Source organism: Sceloporus undulatus, chromosome 11 (genome assembly GCF_019175285.1).
Source record: "Sceloporus undulatus isolate JIND9_A2432 ecotype Alabama chromosome 11, SceUnd_v1.1, whole genome shotgun sequence".
Lineage (NCBI taxonomy): Eukaryota > Metazoa > Chordata > Lepidosauria > Squamata > Phrynosomatidae > Sceloporus > Sceloporus undulatus.
The window spans coordinates 9,241,628-9,259,748 of record NC_056532.1 but is presented as its reverse complement, the minus strand read 5'-3'; the positions used below and the strand labels follow the sequence as shown (position 1 = coordinate 9,259,748).

Genomic DNA, 18,121 nt, shown 5'->3' with positions numbered 1-18,121 from the left:
TTTAAATGATGCATGCACCCTAAGAATCTGGAAGCTGCACCAAAGCTGCACTCCAGTGCTTAGGAATGGAGTGTGGCTTTGGCGCGACCTCCGGACTCTTAGGACCCATGCGTCATTTAAATAGCATACCTCCAAAGAGACCCGAAGCAGCTTTATTTTGGCAGTCTGTAACAGGCCTAAGATATTTTAGCTAAGACATGAAACCTGGGACCATCAGTGTGCCAAGTGTGTGCTTTACCAATGAGCTATGGCTGCATGTCTTGAGCCAAACCTCCTTCCACCCTTTTGTGATTTAGATCACCAAACTCTGGCCTTCTAAGTGTTTTGTACTTTTGCTCCCAGATTCCCAGAGCATTGGTCAAGATGGCCAAGGCTTCTGGGAGCTGAGGTCCAAAACGCTTGGAGAACCAGTATTTTGGAATCACGGCTTTAGATGGTAGATCACCCTGTCCCTTTGTTCCTTTCTCTTGGGCTCCAACTCTTGGGCAGCGAGTGACTTCGACGTCACCGAATACATTTGCTTGGGTTTCAGCCATAACTTTAAAGGTGCTTTCTAAGTCACTGGCTCTATTTGGATTCAGCATTTTGGAAAGCTCCTTTGAAATTTGGACTAGAAATCAACGCGGATCCTCCTTCCCCATCTGCCACGGCGGATAGAAGGATATACAAATGGAAGAGAGCGAAGGAGGGAGGAAGGGAAGAAGAAGGAGGCTCATGAGTTCATGCGGATACTTGCAAAAAAAACTAGGAATTTCCCCATGGCCGTGTGACAACAATTCTTGAACAAGTGCGTACTCTGATTTAATGCTTGCCAGTCTCTGAATGCTTTCCCTCAAATCTTCTGTTCAAATTTAGGTTTCCCCCTCCCCTCCGGTCTCCTTTTTCTCTCGTTCATAGAGAATTAGCGAAGCGACCTGCCAAGACGACAGGAGTCTTGGAAAGAACTTTGTCCCTTACGGCGGCTCTTTGGAGAGGGAGGTAGGGAGGGAGCGCGCCAGAGGAAACATCAGGCTCCGACAATCCCTCCTGTATGTGTTAATCTGGATTTCGACTGAACTTTTGAAAACTGACCTTGGCATGAACTGTGTCCCAAAACCTCCACTGGCTTAACCTGGCTGTTCCATGCGCTCACGAGGTCCGAGGCCTTGCTGGGTTCGAATCCACAGTTTTGACAGACGCGGGAGGAAATGGCAGAGATCGCAACCAAGGCAAGCCAGGGCTACAAGTTCAGATATGCCCTGCTATGGAAACAAAAAAAAGGAGGTTTGTTGTTTTTCGTGTGGCTGTAAGTCATTTCCGACTTATGGCGGCCCTAAAGCAAACTCCTAGAGCTTCCTTGGAAAGGTTTGTTCAGATGGTTTTTCCCCCTTCACCTCCCTCTGAAGCTGAGAGAGTGTGACTTCCTTAAGGACATCCAGTGGATTTCCTTGGCCAAGCGAGGATTTGAACCCTACCTTTCCAGAGCGATAGGATAATGATCAAAACATCACATCATGCTTTTGCTCATATGACTATCAATCAATCAATCAATCTATTGTCAGCCCTCCATATGTGTGGCTTTGGCTTTTGTGGATCTGATTATGTCCAGATTTGATCAATATGTGCTCTCTAGGTCCTCCGGTGTAATGCTTCTGGAAGTTGACCATAGAGTCATGCTGGAGGACCTAGAGATTGCTAGAGCAAACGCTTCTCTAGGCATTTGTAGGCCCTCCAGCATAATTATATAGTCAGTTTCCAGCAGATGTTGACCATAGAGTTTTGTTGGAGGACCTAGACATTCCTAGAGAGGTGTTCTTTCAGGATGTGTTTTTTCCACTTTCATGGGGGTCCTGGGTCCCTAAAGCTAGTGAATATGGCAGGCCCACTGTGTGTGTGTGTATACATACATACATACATACATATATAAGCTCACTCTGTCTCACTTTCTCTCATAGCAGAGAGTTTAGGAACAGGCAGTGTACATTTTGAAAGGATTGCTGCAAAAGCAAATAAACAGAGAAAGGCCTGTCTTTTTTATTGCACGACTGTGATACACACACACTGAGGAAAAGAAATTGGAAAGAGATGTGAAATCAATCCTGCATACCCAACTTTTAGTGGTTTGTTAAAACACATGCCCACCACTTTTCTTTCCATCTCAGACTCAGCAATCCTGTAAGGCCGAGCCAAAGAGCAAATGCGCCTTTTGATTTTTCTTTCTTTCCCTTTTTTAAACAAGGAAAGATTCAGCAGAGGATGGAAACGGTCAATTTTGCTTCAACCGACCCGTCCGCTGCGAAGTTGAGGAAGTGTGAAAAGATTTGTGGGTTTGGATGCGTTTCCTTTCGCTTCGCGACTTAAAACGGTTCTAGACTTTGAACAACAACCAAAAAAGAACCCCCCCCCCCGACAACGACAACTCAAAATAGTGAAGGGAATTTCAAACGTTGGCCGGAGGTTCTCAGACTCGAGGGGGTTTTGTGTTATCTAAAAACGCACACGCAACTAACTCCCTTACCTCCGCCAAGCTCTGGCACGGAAACAGAAAGCGTATGTGGCTCCCAAGTTTAAGTAGTACATTTAATCCTGACAAATGTTTCAATGTTAAAAAGGAGGTTTAAGGGACCAGCTCCCATCGATGGGAGGACTTGGCTGATTCCCATATTCTCCAACATTTCGCAGAAGAAAACCAGGACCTGCGTCGCCAAGAAACCCCATATGTGGCCAAGAGGGCAAAAGCTATCAGCGAGGAAGAACACACAAACTAGGAGTATTGCATGTGTTATTATTGTATGTGTTTGAAATGAGAACCCCATTCAATTTGGGTTTAACCTCTTTAACTCTAAGAGTATGTTGTCCTCTGCTCCAGGATTCATTTGGTTGATCTCCAAGTTCCAGGGATAAAACCGAACCAACCCGGAAAGCCTAAAGTTCACATCACCCCATTGGAGAAACCACAACAAGAAGCGTTTTGTTGCCCTAGAGGTTGCAAGTGCTCTCTTGAAACAAAATCACAGAGATTTATTGAAGACCGCATGCGCTTTTTGGACAGGAATTCCAATGAACCGACACTGTAACCCAGTGAGAGAGATTCGCCATTCGAGTTAATCAAATTCGGTACATCTCTTAAAATACATGGAACCACCCAGGATCATTTTCCCCAAAGGACAAAGAAAAAGAGAGAGAGAGAAGAGAGAGAGATCCTTTCTTGTAATACTCTTGGCATCCATTTGAAATCTGAAGATGGAGAAATTAAATTCACAATACTCCAAGACAACCCCCATTTGGAGCTTGTCCTCAAATCTTTCCCCTTTACTCATCCGTCCATCAAGGCTTCCAATATTTGCAAAGGTTACATGCTGATGGCCCTGGCTTATGTATGGGCCTTGTGATCTTGGCAATGATCATGCGGGTTCCTAAAATACGGGTGGCGTGTTAATCCTTACGCCGCCCAATGAAAAACGAATGATCAATTCAGATTTAAAGGCTTTGTCTCTGCTTGCCATGAGGGTGGGAGATGCAGGTTACAGTTAAAAGAAACTAACTGTGGTTTAAAATACTTCTTTGAAAGAGCCATTTCCCTGTATTCAAGCGAGGGACAGGGAAAGACCGGGAGGGAAATGCTAGAAAGCCGTTCGGATTAAGGGAGGAAAGCATCCCCGTATTGCACAGTACAGCAAAATTGGTATCTTTTTGTTCGCACAGTTCCAGGAGGGTCGCGAGCGGAGACATCGACAACGTTAAAGTAACAAGATGATCCAACTGTTGGGATAAATGCACATCGATGTTTCCCGTGGAGCATCGGGGTGTTAGCCTGTCTGATAGTTTTCCTGTTTGGGAGCCAGCTATGGGAAGCCGGTCGGGAAGAGGCTCAAGGGTTGGCTCTCGTTGGTCGGGAGAGGCGACCGGTAACCGTCGAAGGTCCGTGGAATGCTTCCGCTGGTGGAGCCCGAGCTGTTACTCAGGGTCTCGATGCTTCCCTCGCGTTGTAGCTCTGCAGCGGAAAAAGAAGAGGAAAGATTCAACCTGGTTAGCCATTTGGATGAAAAGAAAAAAAGCCAGATGAGAGGGTGGTTATATTGAGGATTCACTGGATGACACCCAGCGTGGTCCGCACTCCCCGCACCCCCTAAAGATGCCCATGGATCAATGGACTGAGCTTACATAGGGCCTGTGTTCCTGTTTCAAATGTGTTTATTTAGAACAATGAGGACTAGAATCATTGGCCGGAAGCCTCTATCCCGGTCTACGTTATATGTAACTTAATGTTACATTATATGTAACTTTGGCCTGTTACAGACTGCCAAAATAAAGCTGCTTGGGGTCTCTTTGGAGGTATGCTGTTTAAATGATGCATGTACCCTAAGAATCCAGAAGCTGCACCAAAGCTGCACTCCAGTGCTTAGGAATGGAGTGTGGCTTTGGTGCGACCTCCGGACTCTTAGGACCCATGCGTCATTTAAACAGCATACCTCCAAAGAGACCCGAAGCAGCTTTATTTTGGCAGTCTGTAACAGGCCTTAATGTTATTTAGAGGCCCTATGTAGCAGGGCCTCTAAGAAACAAGGGATGGAAACCTGTCGGTGACATACGTCTTTGTAAGTGGACTTACACGTGTGGGAATTAGAATCAGGCAGTTCTGGTACATCCGTATCCAGTAAGGAGCTAATAGTACGTTACTAAATAGGGAAGCCAGCAAACTTGCAATGCAAAGTTGCATCAAGGTTGTTGTGCATCAAGATAGAAGTTAGGGAGTGCTGATGCACATCAGTTGCCGGTGGCCTGTTATGCATCTTTGCAATCCACTAACAGAGTATCATGGGGCCCATACAGACAGGCCAACATAAAGCTGCTTCGGGTCACTTTGGAGGTATGCTGTTTCAACGATGCATGAGTCCTAAAAGGCCAGAAGCCATGCCAAAGCCACGCTCCAGTCCTAAGGACTGGTGTGCAGCTTTGGTGCAATGTCTAGCCTCTTAGGACACATGCATCATTGAAACAGCATACCTCCAAAGTGACCTGAAGCAGCTTTATTCTGGCCTGTCCGTACAGGCCCTTAGTTTCGTGACGTAGATCTTGATGGAGGAATCCAGCCAACGATGAGCCAATGGATCCTAGCTGTGAGCAATTTCCACTTTCTGAGATGCTAGAAATTTGGAGACTGAAGGGAAATGTCACTAGGGGTGAGGGAAGTATAGTTAGGAGGGCAATGTCCTCACTTTGCTCTCCCTTCCCAAAACTCTACCTGCACTGTGTTGCTCAGCCCTTTGTGTTTCTAGCTCCAAGCCCTTTTCTCCTGGTTGAAATGACACTTTTCCTTCCTGCGTCTACGTCTGGCTGGCCTGCATAGTTTCCCATCCTTTCTTTCTGACCTGTTTTGCTTCCACCGTTCTTGAGATGGCAAGGTATGTCCTCCCCTGCTGAAGTATTTTTGGAACAGGTGGATCAATACCAAGAGCTCTTAGTAACCACCGCCGGGACACCAAGCCGAGGCATGCAAGCGTGAGAAAGAGCCATCAAGGAACGAAAAAGCCGCCACCTCTGCTTTCAAGGTGAGAAGGATCAGAAACCGCACCGTGAGACGGCTGGAGCTGCACCAGGTAGTTGTCCAAGACGGCGGTGCAAAGCTGCGTCCTTCGCAGGACAAAACGAACGCTACTCTCCAACTGTCACAATTCGGAAGACACTGTCTTGATTCATTCTCTTTTCCAACTCCCTTTAAAGCGTCTCAGCATCTCTCTCCTCGTACTTTCCTCCTCTATCCTCAGCTTACTTTCATTGCCGCAAACGGAATTCAAAGTGCCAAAGTAGCTTGCCTCCAGTTTACTCAGCAAAGGGAAGAAGAGAAGAGGGAGCAGGGCCTTGCATTTCTCAGGAAGCTCAGGCCAAAGCAAGCCGCCAAAGTTTTAAAGCCATTTTAGGCTTAGGCTGCTTATTCCCCAATGGTGGAAGGTCACAGAAATGGGGTCATACTTCATCCAGCCCTCATTTGAAAGCATGAGGACTAGAAACTTTGTATTTACAGGGCAAACCCTCGTGCATGAGGTGACTTCCTACATCCCTGTCCTGTGATGCGGAGCCAAGGATGCACATTCCCAACCCTGGACACTTTGAACTGTCTTCGTCTGGGGAAGCGGAGCTAATGCGTTGCTTAAGCAGCCGGGGAAAGGACTTGAGAACAGCTGGAGCAGGCAAATTTTTCTTGTTTCCCAGTTGGGTTTTATGATCTTTGAGGAACTGGGGGGGAATGAAGCCACATTAGTCATAAACCTCTGTAGGAACCTTAGAAAAGACAGCGAGTGAGGCCTAGACGCTGTCATAAGCCGGATTTTTCAAAGGAAAGGGTTGCTTTGAATACGAAACTAAAGAAAGTTTTTCCATGTGGGGCATTTCTGACTTGAAAAATCTAGATTGTCCTCTGCTGTTCTGCAGAGTAATAAATTATGCTGTCTCCTTCATGCTTGCATGTGCAAAGTTTTCCCCCCCCCTCTCTGTCTCTTTCTGAATGGTGGAATCTTCCCTCTGGTGTATTCTTCCTCTTAATGGCTTTTCCTTTCCCTCTTTTTTTCCCCTCCCCGACGGAAGGAGCAAAAGCATCCACCATGGGAAGGAAAAGGAAAAGAAGAGGTCAGACAAAGCGAAGAGGGTTTGAGTTAGAGGCCTCGCTCCAAAAACTGATCTGGGCCCTCTCCCCAATGGAGGGTCACCCAAATTCCTGTCGCGAAGCGAGCCGGGCGAAATGATACAATGACAGTCGGGCCAACGTGGCGGCAGTGGCGTTGGAGGAAGGTGGCGGCGCCGGCAGGGGGGCAGGCCGGGCGCAGTAGCGGCCCCGGCCACTTTGGCCCGGAGAATTCTTCTTCCCCGTCTCCACCTGTCGGGACGCATTAGGCTCAAGCGCCCAGCTTGCTAAAGGAGTGACCCCGGACTGAATGGGAGAGCGCGGGTGGAAAGAACTAATTGTAGCCCCGTTTTCACACGTCAGTCACTTTGCACAGCGCAGAGCCTCTGAAGCTCGACTAATGCTCCTTTTTTCCTTTCCAAAGCCGTCCGATGAATGAGAGGCTGAGGCTGACAGCATGTCGGAAAGGGACAAGAGCTGTGAGGGTGGCAGAAGGGGGGACAGTGGGGAGTGGCACCTGCCAACCTCACTATACTATCCTTCCTTCCTTCCTTCCTTCCTTCCTTCCTTCCTTCCTTCCTTCTTCCTTTCCTTCGTCCTCCCTCTTGTTTATCCATCCTCCCCACCTCCCTCTATCCTTCCTTCCTTCCTTCCTTCTGGGACATAGCCAAGGGGTTTTTTGGGGGGTCCAAACCCCCCCTTCCGTTAGATAAAATGAATGGTGTGTGCTGCTTCCCAAAATCCTGTCTTTGTCCTTCCTTCCTTCCTTCCTTCCTTCCCTCCCTCCCTCCTTCCTTCCTTCCTCTCATTTATCCATCCTTCCTACTCCCCTCTATCCTTCCTTTCTTCCTCCTTCCCCTCATTTATCCATCCTCCCTATTTCCCTCTATTCGTTCCTTCCTTCCTTCCTTTTTTCTCCCTTATAGTTTAGTGAGATATTTCCCCTTCTCTGTCAGAGACCTCTGGCGCCACAACACACTACAAAATGCCAGCATTCCATAGCATGGAGCCATGGCAGTTAAAGCGGTGTCAACCCGCATTAATTTTGAAGTGTGGCAGCAGCCCTGGTCTCTCTTTAGTTTGAGCACTAAGCTTAGTTGTTGCGCACTGGTTTATCCTGCGGAGCCAGTGAGTTTCCATTATCCATGAGGACTAGAAATAGGTTATTATTCTCCCCCATATGTAAGAAAGCGGAGACTCTCTGGATGCCCAAATGTTTCATTTGTTTGAATGCACTGATGCGATCCATCACTCATGGAATACACTCCAGCGTGGCTAACCGTGAAAGTGGGGATCACCAATTTTGGGCTGAATCGTGGCATTTGGAGAGAAAGAAAGAACTAACTTGCACTGTACATTTCAACCACAGAGCATCAATTTTCTGTTCAGATACACTGAAAAGCAAAGGGACAGTCCAGCGGGATAGAAATATCCAAATCTACTTCCACAAAGACCACAAGAATCGTTTAAGTTGAGAAAGCTTCCTTAAAATAGTCTAAAGAAAGATTTAATATTAAATGTTTGACAGGTATTTCCCCCCTCCCCTCAATTTGTTTGCAAAACAGTTCATTGGAAAAGGAGGGGGGCTTGTGGTCCCCCTCTTTTTTTGGTTTTAAAAAAAGCACAGACAACTTGTTCTGTCAAAGCCGCGGTCTTCAGCTTTTTGGACCGTCTCCAGGTTTTGACTCGACACAATTTCTGGAAGGTTAAAAGTACACCAGATAAAGAAGCAAGTGTTTTGAGAAACAATTCTCCCCACAATAGGCACGGATAATCCTGTTTCGACGTCGAGGGTTGCCGTATAATTTGGGGAAAGGGAGTTATTTCCGGACCCCGAGCGTTTCGCAGGGTGCAGCCTGCCCATATCCACGGCCTAACCCTTTCAAGCCCTAGAGATCGGAGACAGATGACATGGGGGGGGGACACAAAACTTCCCTTGGTTTAATTCTGAAAGCTCCTTGCAAGCGATCGGTTCAGAACAAGCTGCGCATCAACTCCCAACCCACTGGGAAGAAGAGAAGAAGGGTCCAGAGAAAACAGAAGAGGAAACAGCCATGTTACAAAAAGCAAACGGAGGGATGTCCCTTCTACTATGGACTCTGGCTTTGACCACTGTTGGATCCAAACCTTCATTGACTTAGTTAATAAATTAATTAAAATGGCTGGGATCATCTATCAGGGTATACATTGCGCAGCTTTACGTATACTTTGCTATGAAGCAGAGGTGCTAAGAAACCGTAAGTGAATTGCGAAGATGCATAGCGGGACATTGGCGAGATTGTCCCAAAGTGCCCTGGTGTCCCAATGCACAATAGGAATTAAGTATGTGCATCAGTCCCAATGTGCTTCAGCCCTGTTGTGCATTGATCTCAATATGCATCAGTCACTTTCTTGGCTCCTCTTGATAGTAACATAACTATAGGGCACATGTTAAGGAATGGTCCAGTTCTACCATGTATACTTGACTATAAGTCAACCCCAGGGCAGGTTTTGGGGCCAATATTGTGAATTTTGATCTGACCCATGGATAGGTCGAGGATGAAACTTAGGGGTATGTAACAAAGTAAAGGATGAAGGAAAGGGAAATGATGCCAAAGAATGCAGCTATTTCCCCACTCAGATATTTAAAAAGTCCAGAAGTGGCACCACAACAGAGAGAGTAGAGTTGGTTGGTGTGCATTTTAGGTTTCCTCAAGATGGACTAAGATCTTGCCTTTTGCCACTTTACTCAGAGAAGGAGATGGGAAACAATACTGAGGAGGGAGCTGACTTGCTTTCACTTGCTCCAGAGACTAGGACCCGGAGCAATGGATGCAAGCTACAAGAAAAGAGATTCCACCTCAACATTAGGAGGAACTTCGTGACAGTAAGGGCTGTCCGACAGTGGAACACACTCCTTCCTCGGAGTGTAGTGGAGTCTCCTTCCTTGGAGGTCTTTAAGCAGAGGCTTGATGGCCATCTGTCGGGGATGATTTGATTTGGATTTCCTGCATGGCAGGGGGTTGGACTAGATGGCCCTTGTGGTCTCTTCCAACTCTATGATTCTATGATTCTAATATGAACAATTGAAAATTCAAATCAGTAATTGGCTGCCGCTTGCAAATCGCTTCGCTCTGGACACCTCTGAGTTGCAGCAGATTTATTTTTCCCGACTCTACTGGGAAGGGCAAGATTTCCTCCACTAAGTTAATGGAGTCTTTTGGACTCAGTTCTGGCCGCAATTGAACTGAGCCAGGAACAAGGGCGAAAGCAGGACGACAAGAGAGAAGCTGGGACATTTTAACAGCAGCTGGAAAAGTGGGACGGCAAAGGATTAGTGGGGATAGTCCGTGCCAAACTGGGACAGTTGGAGCTCACAAACTCAACCGTTTGGGTCACAACTTCTCTTGCGCTTCCCATAGGGAATGGGTCGGCAATTGCAAGAAGGGGAAAGCGTGACTAGAGAGGCCTTTGGTCTGACCCAGCAGGCCTCTGCTGATGTTGTCAAGGCAGCTGACGGAGGAAAATATGTACAAACTTCATAAATCAGTTCATTACCTCATGGTCTGGGCATCATTTGGCTGAGATGCTGAACGAGGGATTCCAAGCAAGCTCTAACCTCAAAACTTTAGCAATCTCTTTCATGTCTTAGGACCTGGTTTCCCCCCCACTTTCGGGCTGCAGTTCTGAGATTAATTTGGGTTGCTGTTGGGTTCTTTAAGTCAGCGTCTCATTGCAAGAACACACACATTAAAAAACAAACCCCAAACCCGGAGGGCACTAGTGCACGCCCTAAAACGTCAACGTTTGACTTATGCACACGGCGGAGCCAGTGTGGCATAGTGGTTTGAGTGTTTTCACAGCGTCGTCGTGTTTTTCTGAGCCGGAAAACTACATTTTATACGAACGTTGTTTTCTGCACAGAAAATTGACACTTCGGTGCAAAAACAACCGCGCGTGAATTTTGTACAGAACTAGCCCCGAAATGCGCAATTAGGTTTCCAAAGCTGCACGGTTTCCTAAGACTTCAGCACAGCAGGAAGGAAATGGCTAAAATGTCTTGTTACTCCATGCAAGATGGAGAATTACACACCTACTCACAGGGCATAGGAGGAACGTTGTCCGGGTGTAGGACTGACCTACACACTGCAACACAGCCACAGCTGTGGGGGAAAAAAACCTGACCTTTTGTGAAGTTTGGAGGAGTTAATGAAAAACGGAGACATTCCTCTCTCCGCATCCCACTTTCGAGCAATTAGATGCATTTTGAATCCCATCCAGGATCACAGAATGGAATAATATGAACCATTAAAAAGGTCCTGGGGGGAAAATAACACCCGCATCTACCCTGCAAAAGGTTTCCCAAGAGCGAGGAGTAGTTAGGAACTAGGGACGGAAAATAATTCCTCTGGAGATGATCTCTTGTGAGCCAAAGCGCACCTTGCCACTGAAATCCACAACTTGGTCACGTGTTTTTAGAAGTAGAAAAGATGCACCAAACTGTGCGTACGTTTCCCAAACACTAATAACTAAAAATGCACACAAACACACTATCGTCAATGGAGGGGATGTGGACAAGCGCAACCATGCAGGTGTTGGAAATGCGGGCCCAAATATATCGAGGCAGCATGGAATAGTGTTTTGAGCATTGGACTACGGATCCGGAGACCAGGGTTGGATTCTCAGCTCAGCGATGAAACCCACTGGGTGACCCTGGGCAAGCCTTCAAGTCGCTTCTGACTTATGGTGACTGTCATAGGGCTTTCTTGGCAAGATGTCTGAGGGTATCTGAGGCTGAGAGACTGGCACTTCCCTAATGTCCTGCAATGGGTTTCTATGGTTGAGCAAGGAGTTGAACCCTGGATGTATCAAAGCTTGGGAGAAATGACTTTTTGGGACTGCAAGCTATGCCGGCCGGAGGATGTTTGGAAATACAGACCCCCCCCCAAAGTAACTTCTCCAAGCTCTGCAAACTCAAGACATTTTGCACAAAGTAGAAATTCCTGCTTAAACCAAAGGTTTTACACTATAACTCCCAGAATCCCCCATCAAACCCTGGTCTCCAGAGCAGGTATCCAACCCACTACACCATGCTTACCCAGTAGGCGAACCTCAAGACCAGAAACCTGCACATTCTCACGCTGCCCTTTCTCAACACAACATAACACAACGCAAACCCCAAGCCACACCCCAGCAGCAAGGCGAACGCCCAGAGACCCAAAGTGCTTAGAAAGCCATTTATTTGCAATAACCGCTCAATGATGAGACACTGTTTATCCAGATCGGCCGATAAAACCTTCACTCGGGGGAGGTTTTTCGCCCGTCCAGTCCCCAAGAGTCATCTGGTTTTTATTTGCCACGCAAAATGTAATTAGCCTCAGCAACGCTGCAAAAGAATTCAATAAAAGAGGGCTTTTTGCTCTTCGCCGGTCCGAGGGTGACATATTTCTACCCTCCCATAAATGTCAATGGAGGAAAGCCCATTGTTTCATGGGCTTCCTTAGATGAAGGGGACAGACGGTGATGTTTATCCCCCACTTCATTTATACACTTAGCCTTTTCCTGAGGCTGAGAGAGTGTGATGTCCAAGTGGGTTGACATGGCCGAGCCGAGCGGCCAAATCGCACCAGGAGGGATCGCGACGGAAACGGAAAAGTAGGGAGCCCCTTATAGAAAACACTACAGCCATAACTGTATTTTGGAGAGCTTTGCAGCCATAACTCTCACAACTGCTTTTTAACATTAACTTTGGAAAGAGATTTTTGCTTCCAGTTGTTGGACTCTCCAAATTCTGAAATAAACAGGGAGCCAATGGAAAAGTATTGGTTTGCCAGGCGGTGATAAAGTTTGCTTGGCATAAAGTTGGCACAACCGGTTGCTGGACGGCGACGGGTCTATAAATACATACAGATTTAATTGAGGTGCCAAGTGTAAGCTTTCTGGATTCTGGAGATGCCATTTAAACTGGCTGAATCCCACCCAACCTTTGGCCCCATATAATATTTTGGTTGCACAGAAAACAAAATATACATTGCAATCCATGGTATGAAGCCATGTTGCAAACAGTTTGCGGGGAAGATGACCCAGTCTTCCTCCCTTGTGTATTTGGTTGGGGAGAGAAATGACAAAGACCTACTTTCTTGCATGAAAGGAGGTCTTGGGTTCAAGCCTTGCTGCCTCCAGTTAAAATAAACAGATAGCAGTCAATGGGGTTAGATCTCTCTCCATTTGAGATCCTGCAGAGGCAATACAAATCAGGGAAGCCAGTACTAGGCTCAATGGACAAAGCGCTTAAGGCTTGGGGTGGTCTGTGCACTTTCTGCCAGAGGTTGGAACATGGACTTCTGATCCCATGCGTGCCTCTGCCACAAATGTGGGCCGGTCTCTGGTGCCCTGGTTTACGGAAAGGGAAACGCTTTGGAAAATGTCAGTTTTAAGAGCCCTTGTAAAGCGTGCAATCCCTTCATTGAGGAGACACAGAGCAGAAGGAAATCGGAGGCAAGCTGCTTAAGCTATAAATTTGTTCGGGATCATGAGGATCGTTGGAGGGGTGTCCCTTCTGGTGCCATATTAAACCAGAAGCCGGGCTTTAATGTAGCCAAACCGTCATCAATACAAAAGGAAGGTCAAAGGCTAAATCGGTTGAAATTGTACAGAGCATGGGGCTGACTTATTCTGTCTTGATGGTCACCTCTGCCTCCGCAGCGGAGAAGTGAGGGTTATTTAAGAAGGCACGGAAAGCTTGGCTAAAGGGGTACCAAGGGACATCCAGTTTGACCCAATGTTTCATAGGAGAGCCAGGATCTCTGGGAAGTCCACAAGCTGAACAGGTTGTAAAATTTCCTCTCCCACGACCACCACAACCACACACACACACACACATACACACACCTGGATTTTGGAGGTACAGTGGTTTGATTTAGCCATCACAAACTGTCCAAAGCATTGGAAAATTACAGTGGACCCTTGGTATCTGTTGGGATTTGGTTCCAGGACCAAAATCCGTGGATGCTCACTACTGTATATATAATGGTGGTGCCCTTTACACAAATGGCAAAAACAAGCTTTCCTTTTTGGAACATATATATATATATATATATATATATATTCAAGTTGTGTTTGGTTGAATCTGTGGATAAAGAATCCGTGGATACAGAGGGCCCACTGTATTTTTACATCCTCCGAAACGCTCAGGGTCCAGAAATTACAGTTACATTTGTCACAAGTGTAGTGGAGTGTAGTGGAGTCTCCTTCCTTGGAGGTCTTTAAGCAGAGGCTGGATGGCCATCTGTTGGGGATGCTTTGATTTGGATTTCCTGCATGGCAGAATGGGGTTGGACTGGATGGCCCTAGTTGTCTCTTACAACTCTATGATTCTATGAAGTACAGTGGTACCCCAGGATACGAAATACCCACGTTACGAAATTTCCGGGTTACGAAAAAAATCCATTGAAAATAATTGTTCCGGGTTACGAAGGTTATTTCGGGTTACGAAAAAATTTTTGGTGCTTTTCGGCGCTTTTTCGCACGAAATCGCGGCTTTTCCCCATTAGCGCCTATGGCATTTCGGCTTGCGAATGCTTTTCGGGTTACGAAAGCGGCGGCGGAACGAATTAATTTCGTAACCCGAGGCACCACTGTATCTCTTTACTTCTCCATTACTCAAAATTAGTTACCTTTAATTACTCTTCCTCTTAACCCAACTCTGACGTTGCTTGGTTGCTCTTGTCCGGCTTTTTCATCTGTGAAATATTGGGAGGGCATGCCTCTCCAGCGCCAGCACCCCATTCCTAAAAAGCGTCTTTCCGTCCTCTAGGCATCGGAAAGGAGAGGGTTAAGAAAATGTTTATCCCGAGGTGGGCTTCAGAATTGAAAGTAATGTGATCAGTAATGAATTTTGTGTTACATTAGGTTGTATAAATGGACAGACAAGCGCAGACACCAAGTGGCCAGGAGTCAGGGCTAATTTAATGAGGCTAAAATAGAGACAGCACCAATTAGACGCCGGCCCAGCTCCGTGCTGCTGCAAGGCCTGCAAATGAATAGGTACAAATCAAATTACGGACTAATAGAAGCAGTACAAGAGAGGGCAGTCAATGCTAAATGCATTAGGGCCTTGTGACCTCTCTGCTCTGAACAACAGAATTCCAAATTTGACTTTAAAAAAAGAAGGAGAAGCAAGACGGCGAGGGAGCAAGGAAGCATCATCATAATCAAAGAAACTCTTGTTTGGGTTTTTTGAAAGAAAAGAAACACAACAACGCTAACAAATGTCGGGAAATCCTTCCGCTTTGGACATTTTGGGACGAATCGGAGGTGCCTCATGCAAGGAGGAAATGTTTTAAAGGTGCGACACTGTTCCAAAATAAGAACCCGCTTTGCAAGACAGCCAGGTAGGACGATGCAACTCAAAATGGACACCTGTGGACAGGTGCTGATCCTCAAGTCACTGGGTGCTAGTATATGCTATGTTTCCAAGGGAGGAAAAACCCAGTTGTAACCAATGGGCAGAAATAGGGTACGGGTCCCTGGCACATTGGAGAGAAAATTGCTGGGCTCTTACATCAGATAAGTTGAGAAACACAAAGGTAGACAATAGGTGTGGTTGAACTTCTAGTATTTTCCAGCCCAGAGCTTCCTAGGCTATTTGCTGTGGCCAAATAACAGTTATTTCCCCCCCAACAATATGCCTGGCACCATATTTGTGCCCACTGTTTCTTCCTTTCCTGGAAACGCAACATGCGCCAGTAGCAGATGGGTCATGGCCAATGGATCGTGGAGTTTGATGATATGAATATTTTCATAGACATCCCTAGAAAAAGAGGGATTAAATCGATTTACAGTGGGCCCTCGGTATCTGCTGGGGCTTGGTTCCAGGATCCCCCACGGACACCAAAATCCATGGATGTTCAAGTCCCATTAAGTATAATGGATATTCAAATGGTGCGCCTCATATAAAATGGCAAAATTAAGGTTTGCTTTTGGGAATTTATGTGTTTTTTGAGCATTTTCAAGCTGGGAAAGGTTGAATCCATGGATAAAGGATCCATGGAGACAGAGGACCGACTGTAGTTCTGCAAATGTTGGCACGAAGGGTCGCTAGGAGTTGTAGTTCAGAGAAGCAGACAAAAGCAGAGAATTCAAAGTACCTCAGTAAACTATAAATCCTATGCTATGTGATTTATAGCATACGATTTATATGATTTAACTGCCATGACAGTTAAAGCTGTACAAAACAGTGATAACGGCACAGTGTAGTTATAGGCAGTGACGTGCTGACGGAACCAGCTTCAATCCATTTTGCAAATGCGCCACTTTGGCAACCAGCGTATTTTCTGCTTTTGGAAACGCAAGGAAGCGAGGGCGCCGCTTCTTGGACCGGTTTCTGGAAATATTTTTAGCCCCTTGGTTGTTGTCTCTAGGCCCAACTTAAAAAGCACGAGGAGCGCCGGCAGAGCAGCGTTCCCCTCTGAAACCCTGCTCCAACGGAAGCTGGGAAGCGGGGAAGAGGAAATGGCTCATTTGGCCGCCTACGCGCCTCTCGGAGCAGGCCGCCGGTTCCTTCCCCGCCGAGAAGGCTTTTAAAATGGCCCCTTGCCAAGATTCCAGAGATTTGGAAGTCAGTCCAAAAAGGGAACCGCATTTGTTGGCAAGGGCATTGTAGCAAGGAATGCCTGGTTTCCTTTCGGAAAGCTTACAGGGAGCCATATAAAATGCACGCTTCCTCACCTCGGCGCTGCTGAGGGACAAATAGAAGGGGATGCCAGGAGAAAGCGCTGCCCAAAAAAGTCTAAATAAAAAGCTCTCTAATGGACTTTGCAGAACGAAAATAGTCTATAACTCTTGACAGCAGGGACCTGAATTCCTGTCCTTCCAAGACGCAGAAAAGCGACGGAACAAGAGGCCAGAGAAACGGACGCAGTGGCAGGAAAAAGGCCAATGGTATCTAGAGAAGAAATAAAATACAGATAGCATTGGGCCAGGTGTGAAGTTCGGAAACGTTCAAAACGCCAGGCATTTGGATCTACAGCATCAGTCATATTGAAACTCTCCAAATTCCCAAAAGAGAGGATTCAAACCCTGGTCTCCAGAGTCGTACTTTAACACTCAAACCACTACACCATACTGACTGTCTGCAAACATGGATATAGATAGAACCAGTCTCCTCCTGCCCTTGCCACAATGATGCAAAGCAAAGGCCTGAATTCGAGTGCGGACTGTCTTCACATGGAAAAGCCAGTTACGTATTTAATCCGCCTTAACCTTGGCTAAACCAGACTTTAAAAACTCATCCTTTGCGCCCGATTTTGTTGGCCAGTGCAGATGTGTCACAGATTTGTTACTTGGGCATACCTTGTTGGGGGGACTTTCGTTTGGATGTCAAATGGTTGTGCGCAAAAAGACAGGACCAGGATTAAACAGGGGACACATTTCTGGATCGTTGGCTAACAGATCCAAAAGGCTATCCCCTAAAGCAGTGATGGCGAACCTATGGCACGTGTGCCAGAGGTGGCACTCAGAGCCCTCTCTGTGGGCACATGTGCCATTGCCCCAGCACAGAGTTTGCCAGAGTTTATTACTAGAAAGCCAGAGGGACATGGCACTTTGCAATTAATAAGTGGGTTTTGGGTTGCAGTTTGGGCACTCAGCCTCTAAAAGGTTCACCATCACTGCCCTAAAGCAAATGTATTCTTGTGTCCAGCTCCGCGGCTGAAACCACATTGAAAATAGATCTTCTTCTTACCCCATTCCCCTCCCATTCAATGTCTGATGGCCGCTGCTATTCAAGTCAGGGGAGTCTCCAGTGGAAACAACTGCTTCGGCGGAGGAGCTAAAAGTCCCTGCCAGCGTACAGCAATTCGGCATGTCTTTAAGCCATTTTTAGCAGATGGTTTTTCTGCTGACTAGTCGAACTATTTTTTGTTTTGTTTTACAGTAGCCTTTGAAAATACAACCCCTCCCTGTGCAATCTTTCCATGTCAAGGATTTGGGTAAACCTATACTTTAAAAGACAAATGAGAGAAAGTAGGATTGTCAGGCCATTACCATCCCAGCCCTAGTTTAATCACTTGCCTTTGGACCATGTAATTCAGCGTTAATCCAATTAAATTAAAACAGTTTTTCCTATAAGGAAGAAAAATCAGTATGAAACTGCCTTCTCTTCTCTTTCTACTCTTAGGGTATGATACAAACCCCTCTCCCAGCCAAAGCAGCCCCCATTTGGATGCTGTTGCTGGTATTTAGCTGCCACTCACAACACAAAGCTGGGGAAAACCGGCGGCGGGCATTTCCTCGGTGCCAATCCCGACGACACAAAGCCGGGCGCACTCTCTATCTGTGAGCATTCCACCATCCCAAAGGCCTCTTGAGCGCAGCGTAATCTCCCGAGTGCCATTCCATTTATGTTAATGGGCCCTTTAATTTATCACAATAATGGACTCTGATGAAGATGGATTAATTTGGATTATGGAAGCCAGCACTTTGTCGAAGGCAGATAATTGTACACCCGGAACCTCATCTGCACATCGTTTCCAATCCACA

The 18,121-nt window shown here is 46.6% G+C and overlaps 1 protein-coding gene across 1 annotated transcript in view; it reads right to left on the bottom strand.

Moving 5' to 3' along the window:
* Positions 1-1,991: 1,991 nt before the first annotated feature.
* The window catches only part of BCAS3 (BCAS3 microtubule associated cell migration factor), a 416,672-nt gene continuing 400,542 nt past the window's right edge, over positions 1,992-18,121 (bottom strand). The window contains 1 exon segment of the mRNA XM_042442606.1: positions 1,992-3,973. Coding sequence (XP_042298540.1) covers positions 3,825-3,973 — 149 coding nt within the window. The 3' untranslated portion in view covers positions 1,992-3,824.